Source organism: Podarcis melisellensis, assembly GCF_964234715.1.
Source record: "Podarcis melisellensis genome assembly, chromosome: 12".
Taxonomy (NCBI): Eukaryota; Metazoa; Chordata; class Lepidosauria; order Squamata; family Lacertidae; genus Podarcis; species Podarcis melisellensis.
The window spans coordinates 37,346,254-37,360,887 of record NC_138544.1 but is presented as its reverse complement, the minus strand read 5'-3'; the positions used below and the strand labels follow the sequence as shown (position 1 = coordinate 37,360,887).

General features: G+C 38.7%; 1 protein-coding gene across 3 annotated transcripts in view; it reads right to left on the bottom strand.

The window, feature by feature from the left end:
* MALRD1 (MAM and LDL receptor class A domain containing 1) overlaps positions 1 to 14,634 on the bottom strand; it is a gene marked incomplete at its 5' end in the record, with an annotated part of 228,456 nt that overhangs the window by 162,213 nt on the left and 51,609 nt on the right. For all 3 annotated transcript variants that reach the window (XM_081931395.1, XM_081931397.1, XM_081931396.1), the window contains 6 exons: positions 869 to 1,045; positions 1,570 to 1,657; positions 9,691 to 10,112; positions 10,851 to 11,218; positions 12,647 to 12,752; positions 13,595 to 13,747. In XM_081931395.1, coding sequence (XP_081787521.1) covers positions 869 to 1,045; positions 1,570 to 1,657; positions 9,691 to 10,112; positions 10,851 to 11,218; positions 12,647 to 12,752; positions 13,595 to 13,747 — 1,314 coding nt within the window. The remainder of the gene's footprint in view (positions 1 to 868; positions 1,046 to 1,569; positions 1,658 to 9,690; positions 10,113 to 10,850; positions 11,219 to 12,646; positions 12,753 to 13,594; positions 13,748 to 14,634) is intronic.

The following is a 14,634-nucleotide window of genomic DNA, read 5'->3' as shown; positions in this document are numbered from 1 at the left end:
CTTTTGTAGTATTAAACAAAATATTGTCCTCCTTCTGAACAGTAGTCATAAGTGAAGGGGTTTTGTTCTTATAATAATTGTTCCTAAATTTAGGCTGTCAATTGTACTGGTGACATGACAGCCTGTTATGTTCCTAGGTATGACAACTGATGTGAAGGATTTGCCTTTTATAAATAAAGAATTCATTTATTCAATAAAACCACAAACCTATTTTGAAGTCTGTGGCATCCCTGTCAAGTTTTGAAAGCCACTGTCTCCAGAATATTTATTTAACAAGAATGAAACAGATTATATATATTAAATTCATTAACTGTTATGGAACCATTAAGACCTACCATGTGTTATGCAGAGCAAATTTTTTAGGTTGAGCTTTTTGGTTATGAGCTATTAAATTTGCTCTATCAAGTACTATGAAATCAACAGTGATTATACAATACTCTTGTAGGCTTATTTTGCATAAGAAACCAAGCTAGATAACTTATTGGCACATATTTTCAACTCATTGCTTCAAATTTCCATAGCCTTTTGCATGCAGATGAGTGCAAAGGTGATTTGTAGTCATTGGTCAGTTTAGTAAACCAAACAATTATATGTAACTTTAAAAATGAGAAATGGGCAGAACAATGCATGCTGGAGGCATTTCTTCTAAATTACTGCCATTTCAAATCCCAGCATCAAACGAAAGAGCACACAACAGTTTCTTTGAGTGAAAAACCTAAACTGAATTACTTTGAGAATGGAGAAGATACAAAAAAAAAAAATTGAGATATGCACATAGAATAGCAATCTAATATGAACATGGAATAGCACCATGAAAGAATCAGGTCAACTTAATGCAGCAGTATTCATTAATAATTCTTATGCTCACCACAAGATGACTCATCAGATCTGTCAGAACAATCAGGACGGAAATCACACTTCTGGGTGATATTGATGCATTGGCCAGTGGCTCTGCAAATGAATTCTTTTTCTGTACAGTTGTTCATAGGAAGTGTCACGGGAATGGATGTCCCTGATGGAGTTGTTGAATCAACTGGCAAATTCCCTTAAGAAGCAAATGGTTACAGTTATCTCTTATGAGTTTCGCAAATACCCTATTTTTTCATATATGAGGAATGGCCCTTAGCATGGAAAGCAAGCCCAATGAGAAGAGGTTTAACCTGGAGAAAAGAAGACTGAGCGGGTGACATTCAAATAGCTGGGCAGGTATAGGTGTTTGCTCTTTACAAGATCTAATGCACATAAGTTATAGGAGGATAGGTGTTGTTGTTTTTTGTTGAACAGTAAGTGATACTCCTTGACTCTAAGAGCCATTCAACAGTGGAACCAATTACCTGGAAGGGCGGTGGGCTCTCCCTCATATAGAGCTCTGGAATTCTTGCCTTGAGCAGGGGGTTGGACTAGGTGGTCTATAAAGCTCTCCTTAACTCAACGATTCTATGATTTCTTCCAAAATGGCTATTCATTTTCCTGCATTCTGCATTTCTGGGATTGGGAACTTCATTTGCATGCAAACTATAAGTCACAATTTGGCCACACTAAAAGTTTTAAGTCTAGATTTCTCCTTACCATTGTAAAGTGTGCAGTTCATAAAAGATAGGTCATCGATTCCAATGTCTCCAGTGAAGCCATCCCCCACAGTACCTTCCACCAAGATCTAAGAAAAAGCAATAATTAAAAAGCCATCTGTCACCACCACTGAGAGGATTTCCACTTCTAATTACATGTTTAATATCCATTTATACCCCTCCCCTCAAAAGAGTACGATTTTGACTTTTTATGAAGCGCTTATAGCCTTTCTTGAGGATAAACTGTGTTTATGAGAGAAACTAATCATGATTAACTCTCCCTGGTGCTCCTTTTAATCACAAGGAACACTTAAAGCATTAGTGTGGTTGGCTACACAGCCATGTGTAAGCCCATTAAAATATCACTGTAATATAGAATTATGGCAAGATTCTATAGTTAGAGCCTCATCATTGTTAGCACATTCAGTAGTAATCATTACATAATTAATCATGGTTAATGATTTCAGTCATCATCTGTTTGAAGCATAATATTAGGGGAATACCATTAAAATGAACCAAAATGAAGATGCTATTATATTATTCAACGAACAGTAAAGAAATGGTATTAGAGAACAGACCTTCTATACGGAGGTTCCCTTTAGATGTCACCCCAGCCACATGTGAGGCCTTATCCTGGAAGCACATGTATATGACTCAACTACATGGCCAGGAATGAATCACAAGAACGTCACATCATGCTGAAAATATGAAGGAGCTGCTCAGAGTGAAGGAGCTCCCAAATGACTAAAGAAGATCTAAGAGATATCTGACTATAATCAATATCCATGGTATTATGGTTTTTATCTTATGTTAAATAAAGTGGTGCAACCTAAATTAAACTCCAGTTCAAATACAATGGGCTGGACTCAACATAACACTAAGTTGCTGGTTTGGTCAGCACAAGGTTTCTACTTGTGCAATGTAACATTCTCTCCATCTCCTTACCCCATGCACCCCATAAATCTGTTCTGGGTTCCCCCTACCCCTATGGAGAATATTTGAGGACAGTGTGGGGCATGTGAGGGGAGAAGACATAAAGCCCCGTTGCACTGGCAGTAATCCTTGTGCCAGTGTTTTTGTTTAGTTAAATAGTTATATTTCATTATGTCCAGAGTTTAAAGGACTTGCCTTGACAGAGAGACACCCAGGTAGCTCCCCAATTAAGCTGCCCCTGAAGTCTGGAGAAGCTTTGAAAGTGGCATGTCATATGAGATGTCAGGCACTGTCACTGGGGAGGAATACAAACAAAGACAGAGGGACACTTTTTTCTTGTGAGATCTTTTAGATCTTGTCCACAGTATTTTAGATTGGAGAGCTCATATTCTGTCTTAGTCTTGGACACTGTTAAATGCATTTGGGCATTCTTTATCAGCACAAAAGATGGAGAGCCTGATTATCTGGTCTGATTCCAAAATCTATTATTGGAAACAGTTAAAATGAAGGATTTATGCCAATGGTCCTTCAACCTGGAGAGAACCAACCAGGGTAGAATAGTGAGAACACGGTCAAATAAGGAACATGAGGACACATTCCCAACATATGTGCCTGTGTGCTCCTTTCTTGCTTGCTTCCTGCAGTTTCTTCCTTCCTACACACCCTATCAAGTTTTAATATCAAGGCCTAACTGGATGAGATGACATTAAAATCAGGACTGGATCCCCCATCTCTTTAAATTTTATAAATTTCCTGTTTTGGAAAAGGAGAGATTAGCCTTTCCCAGTCTGGGTAGTACCCAGTATTATTATCCATGTAGATAGCATAATTTCCAACATCAGCTATGCAATACAGGCAGTAGATCAAAACTGCACATTCAGATGTCATGTGGTTTGGGGAAATGATTGAACGCCTATAAAACCCTTGCATGCACATGCCCTACAATAATGCTCTCGTCAATCATGAAAAGCAGACACATGAATCCCACAGTCTGGATAAACAGAAAGATACATCTTAGTTTCAATATTAGATTTCCATGTGCCATAAGCTACAGGTGATAATTTAGACAATACATCCATATTTTTCAAAACTAAAGAGTGACAGGGGAAAAAATAAGCTGGAAAAGTGCAACTTAAATTGTAATGCAACTGATATTTTCAAAAACAAATGTTCCTCATCAGACATTTACATAAGATGATGTTCTTTTCAGTTCTGTATCATTGGCATTTGGGTGAGGGAATGAAGGATGGGGGATGTGGTAAACAGATTCAGGTCAAATATGGAAATGTATGTTTAGACATTATGTATTGCTACATCCTTTCTCCTACAGCTAATTAGTTCTTGTAAATATTTTCACTCTCAGAAAACTAGCAATGAATAACAAATAGGAAGGATTCTTGCAAGATACAAAAAGGATGAGTGTCTGTTTTTACATGCCAGGAGCTTCCCTTTGATAGGCAGGCAAACTCCAGTTAGCTACAATTCAGTGCAGATAAAGTAAATTTGCCAATAGAAGTGTGGATGTGGGAGAATAATAACGTGAAAGGAATTCATCCTAAGAGACTGTCAAAGGAAGAAAAATACCAAGACTGCATTACAATAAACATATAGTCAAAATTATTTGTGTACAATGCCACATTATTTCCAAAATTAGTCTGAATATTCAATTTGGGGTTTTCCTTTATTTAATATGTTACGGATAAATAATAGCCTTGCTTTGGGTAATGGGATATTGATTATAAAGCATAACACATCCTTTCAGGCTGGTCTTGGAGGCAGAGTACACATGATGTGTACACAATCCATATCTATCCTGTGTCTGTCCTAGCTGTGTTTTAAGTTCAGTACTGTGTACACAGATCTGTATCTCTTATTAAATAGAGGAGGAGACGGTAGCATGAACTGTTGGAGCTCGGTCTTCATTCAGGAAAGGGTACACTTGGCAAACCAAATAGAGGTGGCCAAAGACATTCTTGACTACCACTGTCACCTGCACATTTGTAACTGAGGCAAAATCAAGAGTACCTACCCCCAAACAAAAAAACTCTTTTAGAACAGGTTGAATACTTCTTCTAGACCCATCATTTCCACCAACCAATAGTAACTGTTTTGTCTGGATGTTATTTTTAAAATTAGAACTACTTCCTATACATTCTGGACCTGCCATCATCTGACACAGTTGCCATCTTCTCTTGCCCATTTTCCACCCTTATACTCAACTGCATTCACAGACTTCAAACTAATTGTCATTAATTGAGAACATTAATTGAGAAAATCCTGATAGTACAGTTTCTGCTGTTTCCAAACTGGGAGCTCTTAGGTCCAAACAAGAAGATACTTTAAGCACATAGCAAGTTACTATGTGTTTTTCTTTTCCATATTTATTTACTGGTGCTGAGGTGGCCGATTTTAACTGGGACTGCTGTACGAGGCAATGGGATGATTAACCTTTTCCTTCCCAGGTTTGATCCCAATCACACCCACACCCACCCCTGAGGCTTAGGGAGGGGCAAAGACCCACCACACCTGTAATCAAATACGTAAAAATATAGCACAACATGTTAATTGGCTCTTAGATATATCCAATATAATTCTTACAAGTTGGCCTAAGCAATCTTGATTTCTGCTCTTCGTGATACATGTCAAAGAGGTTTTCACAAAACTCCATGTAAAGGTGCAAACAGGATCAGTTTCTTATCTACTTTTTTTTTTTGTAGTGAAGGAAGATTTGTCAGAATCCGGTTCCAAAATGCAAGCCATTTTAAAAAACATCTGCCAACTGTGTATGTGCAAACCTCAGATTCCATTATATATACTGTACCATCCTCCAGGGAACTCATTTACCATGAAGCTAATTTCACATCTCATTTATTATCTGAATGAGGATAAATAGTTCCCAGTTTCTTTTAGCTCTAAGAACTTTGCAGATCCAGCTTGAATGAAACTTACAAGGCTCATATGTAGCTGGTCAAATATTAAAGGTAAAAGTACCCCTGCCCGTACGGGCCAGTCTTGCCAGACTCTAGGGTTGTGCGCTCATCTCACTCTATAGGCCGGGAGCCAGCGCTGTCCGCAGACACTTCCGGGTCACGTGGCCAGCGTGACAAGCTGCATCTGGCGAGCCAGCGCAGCACACAGAATGCCGTTTACCTTCCCACTGGTAAGCGGTCCCTATTTATCTACTTGCACCCGGGGGTGCTTTCAAACTGCTAGGTTGGCAGGCGCTGGGACCGAACAACGGGAGCGCACCCCACCGCGGGGATTCAAACCGCCGACCATGCGATCGGCAAGTCCTAGGCGCTGAGGTTTTACCCACAGCGCCACCCGCGTCCTTAATATTGGTCAAATATTACATAAGAAATAATTCTCTGTAAATGAGAATTATACATTATATTTAACTTACCATATATTAAAGAGAAATACTGATTATTTTTAGAACAAATTGAACTTTCTGTTATCTAAAACTGCCGCAGTAAGGGCAAAGCTGATGCTATGGAAATTCATAGGTTAATATGTCTCTTGGCAGATATGAAGGCAATTCCTTCCAACAGTAGTATGACCCATTCTTCCCAATTCCTCCATATCTTCTGTGGTTATTCAGAATGTATAGTTATTTTATCTACCTTCTGAGATTTTGAGAAGTTAACTTTGTGTTTTATAGCTGCTGGATTTTTCTTTTACTTTTTTTACTGCTCATTTTATTCTGCGGTTTTATGGTATGTATATATGTCTGTCTGTCTATATATATATATATATATATGTTTGCATTTCTTATTGTTTTAATTTGGGTGTATGTGTGCCACCTTCTATTTCTATTCTATTTTCAAAAGCAGAGTAGATTGTTTGTTTGGGCACAGAATGTGCACAGAATATTAGAAACATGAAATAATGCACATGTGTTGCAAGATAGACTTCCTCTCTTGTCAGCCTGAGGCCTAAAAGGAAGGAGGAAATTGTGTTGGATGGTTAATTAATTCAGACCCAATTTCTCCCAAATCCTGGAGTTGTAAGCCACTTTAAAGGACCACGGAGGGAAAGCCCATGTCCCTTTGCCTCTAGAGTGGCTACTGATTCATCACTTTAAAAAAAGGCAATGCATCACCAAAAAAAAAAAAAAAGGAAAAAAGGAAAAAAGAAGACATAGTTTTGTGTCATATCTGCATATGCTAATTTATTTGTAGAGAAGCAAATCAAGAAATAATGACTATAATTTACATAGAAATATAATCCGTTTTACCAGAGTTTGGAAGATTGAGACTAGGTGAACTTTGTGCCTGCATAGTGTGCTATCCAGGTACCAACAACTGATGGACAACTTCAAGGCCCCTGCTGTCCCTTCCTATCTTTAAATAGGACTTGGGTCACACACTCTTTCAAATACTGTAGAGGTCTGCCCTCTGTAAAGTAGGACACATCACTCCCCTAAGCTCCTCTGTCTGCAAATGGGTCGCAATCTCTCTTCCCCTCTTAGTTGCAATTTAGTTGTTGTGCATATGGAGCACAGACCAAGCTGATCTGGTGGTGGAAAGATGCCATGAAAGTCATCCCACTCCTGTTCCTGTCCTATCCTTGCCCCACCTCTGCCTATTTCTCTATTTCTCTATGCTGTCACCATGATGCATCCTGTTGGGACTGAATGTGTTATATGCTCTAGGCAATTCAGTCTTTTCCAGATCTATGTGTTTACAGCAAAATGTAAACCAAGTTTTCTTGGATACTTTTTTCTGTAGAACTGTGTAAGAGGAAAGACAAAGTAAAATATCTTTGTCTATAACACACTCATTTTCCTCCCCAAAGTTTAACGAATCAGCTATATATGATTAATCATATAAGGCATCCTATAACTAAAACTATTTTGAGAAACAAATGCTAAACTGGTTATAAATCATTAAACTGAACCAAGTAGCCAAGCCACGAAAAACTTTTCAGACAGAGATAGGCCTACATTCTTTTAAACAACATAGAAGAAACCGTGAGATGAAAAATGAGATAAGATATAAGCAAATATGATAAATGCAAAGCAATTAATTTTAATCCAGTGTTTCAAAATTAAGAAAATTGACTTTAGAGTCAATGTCATTTTTCATCACGTTGTTGCTAATGCCAAAAATTGGGTCTATTTTTCATTTTAACACAGTGGGAGTTGAATCAAAAAGTCTTCGTATTGGAACTAATTAGAAACTTATTGCTTCCTCCTCTTCTGTTTCCCCTGCCCCATCTTTTCAGTAGCGACTAAATGCTTTTTTTCTGAACCCATTTTTAATGTTCCTAAAAAACTAAGTGATGTACAAAGGACCCTTTCCACAGGTTCACAAGTAAAAATTATTATGAAATGAAAGTTTGTTCAAAAATAGATGTGAAGGCCTAGGATTTCACAGAAGATGGGCATCTGATTGACAAGAATCTGACTGTAAGGGAGTTCACTTCCTCGCAAGCACTGCTTATGTAGACTGTGTGGCAAAACCTATTCAGCAACACCAAATGTTACTTTAGTAAAGCCTTGTCCTGGACAATTCAGAAAAAAAGTTAAGTCTTGCTTACATCTGAAGATCAGAGGGACAGGCTATCCCTCTGTACTAAAAACGTCAAGAGCTTGCTGTGAGCCACTGTTGTTTGCTAATTATCCTATTGTGATTGGAGACCCATGGACAATTTTATGGTACTACAGACTTACAGTATGGGCAAATTTATTGTTCTGGGACCACATGAGAAATGTACTTACTTCTAGTTGTACTGTCAAATAAAACTGAGCTGTATCTCTTCCATTTTGTAGTCTGGATTTCTGTTCCAGTGTACATGACTTCTTTGATGCAGACAAGTTTCCTATTTCTGAGACTGCAATACTCTAACCACTTCCCCAAGAATAAGTCCCTTAGACCTCAGCTGGATTACGTCTGAGTAGACATGTATAGCATGTTGTGAATTTCATGTTAGACTTAAACAACATGAAAGTAGTGCAGTCTGACAGCAAATTATTTTGGCACAAAGTAATATTTTCTGTTAGTTTATGCTAGGGACTAGTGCAAACATCAAGTTTCTTCCAGTTCAGACTTTGGTAACTTGCCTATGGATAGCGATGTGACCAACAAAAACTGTATCTGCAGGACATCAAGAGGAATCTAAAATTTGAGAGTGTATGAATAAATATTTAGTTATTTAAATAGGTTGCTCTTTCAAGTACCGAATAATTCTTCACTCTCTAATGTTATGTAAATCATTGTTGCAGTTTTGCACACTAAATTCCCATTCTCAGCATTTTAGCAAATTCAGTCTAGGATATGTGGATAATGAGAATTACAAAAAGCAGCAGGGGTAATCAACTTATACGATGTAGCTATGTATGAACAGAACTTTGTAAGAGTCGTTAATAAAGACCTGCAGCAGTTATTATGGAATAATAAGATATTAGAGGCATTTTTAGTGGTTTCTTATAATTTGGCAGCGCCACATGGGGGCAATTAACACAGTTTCCAACCACACAGAATGGATAAAATCCAGCACAGCTTAGGAGGAAATGTTAGGTGATAAACAAGCAAACTACTTGATGCCCCAAACTAACATTATGGGTACCTGATTACAGAGGCCTTTAGATTTCTATAGCTATTATTAAAGGCATAAGAAAGACTTTTTTTGTATACCATTTTGTCACTGATAGCCATTTATGTTTGATTAGTCTGAAACAACAGAGGAAACTCAAACAACTGTATGAAAAATATAAGTATAGAGTAGCACTGTGCTCTGTAAATGAAACTTGCATCAGGAATTGATTTTCCACCAAAGAGACAAGCAAAGACTGAATGACACAGATCCAAAATTCCCTTCCATGGATGGAATGAGTTCACATTTATGAAACAGAACTTTTCCACCTATAACCTTCCACTACAGCCTCCTGCATTCCACACCATATTGTGGCCCCATTTTGTGCTATGCTACACTCCCCACACAGCTATTTTGTGACTGGTGACCACAACACTTCCACATAATTCAAAATGTGCCCATTGGCCCCTAAAGGTTAGTGATCCCTTTACAATATATTTTGCTGCTAAATATCCACAAAAGATATGCCCAGTTAATGTTTGGTCAGAAATTGGTTCAAAGGAAATGTGATCTAACAGTCAAACTTCCATTTGGAAAGGAAAGGAAAGGAAAAATCTTCATAAACATTTCGTATCATTCTAAGCAAGCATACCTGAAATGGCTCTGAACTCTCAATGTAGAGCACTTCCTTTATCCATCTGTTGCCTTGATCACCAAATGTTTGCCACAGCAGCTGTCCCCTTGTATTGCTCACAGTTCTCTGGGAAATTGCCAGCCTGTAAATGTGCTTTCCAAACATATGATAATGGAAGCGAAAAATGCAGCTTTTCTTTCCATGAGTAAAGGTAGAGTTAAAGACTGGGCTTAGTAGAGTGGCTTGGTTTTGGAACATCTGTGGCTCTGAAGACTCAATGTAAAGATAATGCCCTTTGGCTGTGCCCAAAGTGTGGTCCTTCATTGGCCCAGTGTTAAAAGTGGAGGTTGGCCCTTGGTTTTTGGTCCAGTCAAAGTCATCATCCACATCTTGTTCCCAGTTGCAGAGGCCAAGTTCAAAGTCGCACTGCAGCTCAGTTGCTGAAACCAGTGAATGTATATGCCTTTGATTTTTAAATGCCAGAGAGATGCCACATCCCACCCCGCCCCGGAACACCACAGGTCAATACTATATGTGGGGCATTCTGCACAGAAGAAACTGGTGGCTGCCTGTTGTCAGCTGCTGAGAGGAGTTCTACTCGCACCCATGACAGCAGAGCTTCAAAAACAGACCTTCAAAAACAGACCTTGCTAACCGTAAGCCACCCTTGCTAACCGTAAGCCCCGCCCCCGTACCTTTTACAGATCCCATCTCCCAGAAGTAGCCACCTGTGAATGCAGGCAGCAAATTTGGTGAGGCCACTTTTGCTCAAGCATCTGTATCTATTTTCAGACACTTTCAATGACGAATGATAACTAACTTACATTAGTTAGTGTAAACTAATGGGATGTGTTAAATTGTTAGGCTTCTCATGCAGAAAATTCAACTGATTTCCTACTTATTCTTAGCACTGTGCTAAGAATGAGGCACCATTTTAAAAATTGTAGGAAATCAGCAAATCTTAATCCAAAGTGAGCAAAGGACTGCATTTTCTAAAATTCAGTTTCCACTGGCCTTGGTTTCTTTACGGGTGCAATCCTTTCCTCTTCTAAGTACTCAGTGTGCTAGGTCTACTGAAGTGAACAGAACTGTGATATCGCCTAAGACGCAAGCACAAGATTTACTCAGTGCTTGAAGTTGACCATTGCAATTTAAGGGGAAATGTTTCAATGTCTTACCGCATTTGTCTTCATCAGACCCATCTCCACAGTCATCAACAAGATCACACAATAACAAACTGTCGATGCAAGCCTTTGAGTCTTGGCACCAGAAATGATCAGGGCCATCGCAGTTTAATGCTGGAGGTGGCATTGCACAGTTCTCAAATGTTATATCATCAATTGCTGAGACACCATCATAAAATCCAAGGCTGACTTTATCTAGAGATAATTGAAATGGGTGTGGAAGGCGCCCAAGTTGAATGAAACCCTTTAGCCACTGATCTCCTTGATTGTAATATATCCTCCAAAGGGCTGTAGGATCTTTTTGTCCATCAACAAGCAATTGCATTTCTGCTGCTCCAACTGATAGTCCATAGTTGTAATACCTGAGAAGGGAGTCTAAAAGTTAGGGATCAACACCATCAATACACTGAACAAATACACACAGAGAGACCAAATTTGCTCTCAAACACCTTTTTTTTGTATTGTACCTATGCTTTGCTTGAGATACCAAGTTGTTACTTGAATTGACGCAGTTTAATCATGTGAGAAGGATAGACTGTCTTTCCTGACAATTATTGTTGGCCTTTTTTGACCCTTCCAATACTAATACTGCATATAAAGAGATTTACATACAAAAAAAAAAACATGCAGTATCTGTATAATTCATAATACTAAGCAGAATTATAGTTGAAATGAGTCTAACCAATTGGTGCTATTTAAAGTACATAAGATCAGGAACACTGGCTTATCTACTCTTAATCAGGCTTCAGATTTTTAATCATTTAAACACTTTGAATTTGAGAGAACTTTGGATTTTTGAAGGGAATTTAAAATGTCATGGGCTCACAGAGACAGAAATGGCTAAGGTATTTTCAAGGATACAGAAACTCAAAAACTACAGTCAAGGAGTTCATGTTTCATTGTTAATCACCCTGGTATGATCTTCTTTCTATTTCCTTTAAGAAGGACTGCTGGAAGGCTGAAGCCAGAAAGAACAAAACAGAAAAATTAGCCCCAAGAACGTTAAACAACCAGTCAGAAAGAACTAGGAACTGATTTCTGACTGAAGTCCAAAATAAAATTAGAATTCACAAAATAATAAAGATGCTGTTGTTTAAATAGCACAAAATATTAATTAAATGATTTTAATTCAATTGAGTCTGGGGGAGGATCTACACTCAGGATTTTTAATGTTAAGGGTTAAGGAATGGTTTCAATAACCATATGGCCACATGACGTTCTACTTTTTACATTCATAATGCCTTATTAAAATGTGACACCAGAAGGCGCTGCAGAGCAACCAGCAACTAGTAGTAGGGAGACAGTGTTTTGATAGAGGCAAGAAAAGCTTTACTTTAAAAGTATGCCCTGTAACATTTTAGAACAATACATCTAATATTGTCCTAATAATGTTAAACAGGTCGGTGTAGATACAGCCTAGAATTTAGTACACTACCACATGAAATACTTTGAATAGTTTGAAATCAATGATTATGTCAGAGCAGTGGTGCAAGACTTGGTGCTATTTCAATGTAATATAATCACTGTAATAAACCAGGAGTTACACTAGTAGAAATGGGCCATAATCAGAATATACCAAGTTGTCAGACATAGAAGCTCTAAATGTGTTCAAAGGCTTTAACGTTTTTCTTGGGTAGTGAATTTATCCAAATCTACTTTCAAAACAAATACTAAAAATGCATTCCACATATTGCAGAACGAAGCACATACAATGACAAACACTGTCCTCTTTTTCATTTCAAAGGCAGCCGTGTCTTCCTCTAAACACAAAAATCAAACTTCATTCATACCAGAAGGTCATTGTGCAACCTGATCCAGCCTGGCTGAATTTTGGGCTTCGTAGCTGTGCAGTCTGTGAGAAACTGCTGCTGTTTCTTAGAATGAACATAAAGTGGCCTGTTAAGAAGAGCAAAATAAAATTATTTTTCCACTAAGTACATATAATAATTAATAATAATAATTTTATTATTTATACCCTGCCCATCTGACTGGGTTTTCACAGCAACTCTAGGTGGCTTACCACATATCTAAAAACATAATAAAGAAAAAAAAGCCACACATACTGTATTTTTTGCTCTATAAGACTCACTTTTCCCCTCCTAAAAAGTAAGGAGAAATGTGTGGGTGTCTTATGGAGCGAATGCAGGCTGCGCAGCTATCCCAGAAGCCAGAACAGCAAGAGGGATCGCTGCTTTCGCTGCACAGCGATCCCTCTTGTTGTTCTGGCTTCTGAGATTCAGAATATTTTTTTTCTTGTTTTCATACTCCAAAAACTAGGTGCATCTTATGGTCTGGTGTGTCTTATAGAGCGAAAAATACGGTATTTGTACCACATCCCTTGAAAAATGTTCTGACATAAAATTGCACCTATGGATGGCTTTTCCTACTTAGATTGAGTGAGATCATGCCTGGCATGACTATGTAGCAACCTTAGCCACATGTCCTGTATTTACTTTTAAAATAATGCTTTTTTTCCTGGTTTGCCAATAAGTGCCAGGTGGCTGGGTCTAGGAGTCACCACCATTTTCACTCCTACAATGCCCCCAATATTGTGGCAAATTAAAATGGTGGTGGCTCCAAGACTTTGTCATCCCCTGATCATTAGAGCGCAGGTGCTGCTGCCCACCATAACCACCGGGAAAATATCCCAGAGAAACCTGATATAGGATAGGAACCACCAAAGAATATTGTGCTGAGGTCCCACTCACACCTGAAGCTGGCTATGGGTAAGACCTTACCTGCAGGTTGGTTATAGGTGTGGTCCCGTGCTGGAGCTTGCTTCTGGAAAGCAAGGGGTAGACCGCTTCTGGAGCTCCTTACCCAATCAAATGCATCACCCTTGGCTGTTTCCATCCAGCCACAGCTGTCTGTTTCAAAGTCACATTTAGCAGCTGGAATATATATATTTATTTTAGTCTGCATCAATTTATCTGACAGGTTAGCAACCAGTGTATACAGAAGGACAAGATGCAGTTGGAAGGGGAGGTGAATTGGAAGGTGCTTAATTAGAAAGTGCTGTTCTGATGCCCCATAGCCCTGCAACCACCACACTACTTCCTATGCTGTTCTGGAGGGTTCCTCAACCTTTCAAGGCAGTTATTGGGAGGTGAAAGGGACTGCACAGAGAAGGGAGACCCAAGAGCACCTGGTTCTATGAACAAAACAGAGTTTGCACAATTTGTTCATTTAAAAACAAATTGGTGGGCCAAGGGATCAATGAAAGTCCATGCATGATCCAGAGTAGGCTTCCCCAACCTTGGCCCTCCAGATGTTTTGAGACTTCAATTCCCATCATCCCTGACCACTGGTCCTGCTAGCTAGGGATCATGGGAGTTGTAGACCAAAAACATCTGGAGGGACGAGGTTGAGGAAGCCTGATCTAGAGTATTATTTAGCTTTGAAAAAGTGTGTTCACAAGCTCTAGCTTTGCTCCTGTTTCCACATGCCAGACATGTGTGAATCATCCTTATTGAATCAGTTAGAACTCTATAGAGCCCTGCTGTGAGTGTCTGTATTAAGAGAGAGACAAGAATGTTTTAAGAAAGCAAAGCTGAAAGTAAAGCTGAATTCCTCATTTGAAAAGTGAAGCTCTAGATATCACTTTCTAAGGTTCTGTTATTCTGACAAGTCATTTTCAATTTTAGTTTTAACCTGAGAAGTAGCCACAACTGTACACAAAGACATCAATAAAGACGCTGGGTGAAAGTGCTTCACCTTCTGCGTGGTTTGTCTTAATTAACTGATCCTCCTAATGAAATAGCCATAAGGCTATTGACAT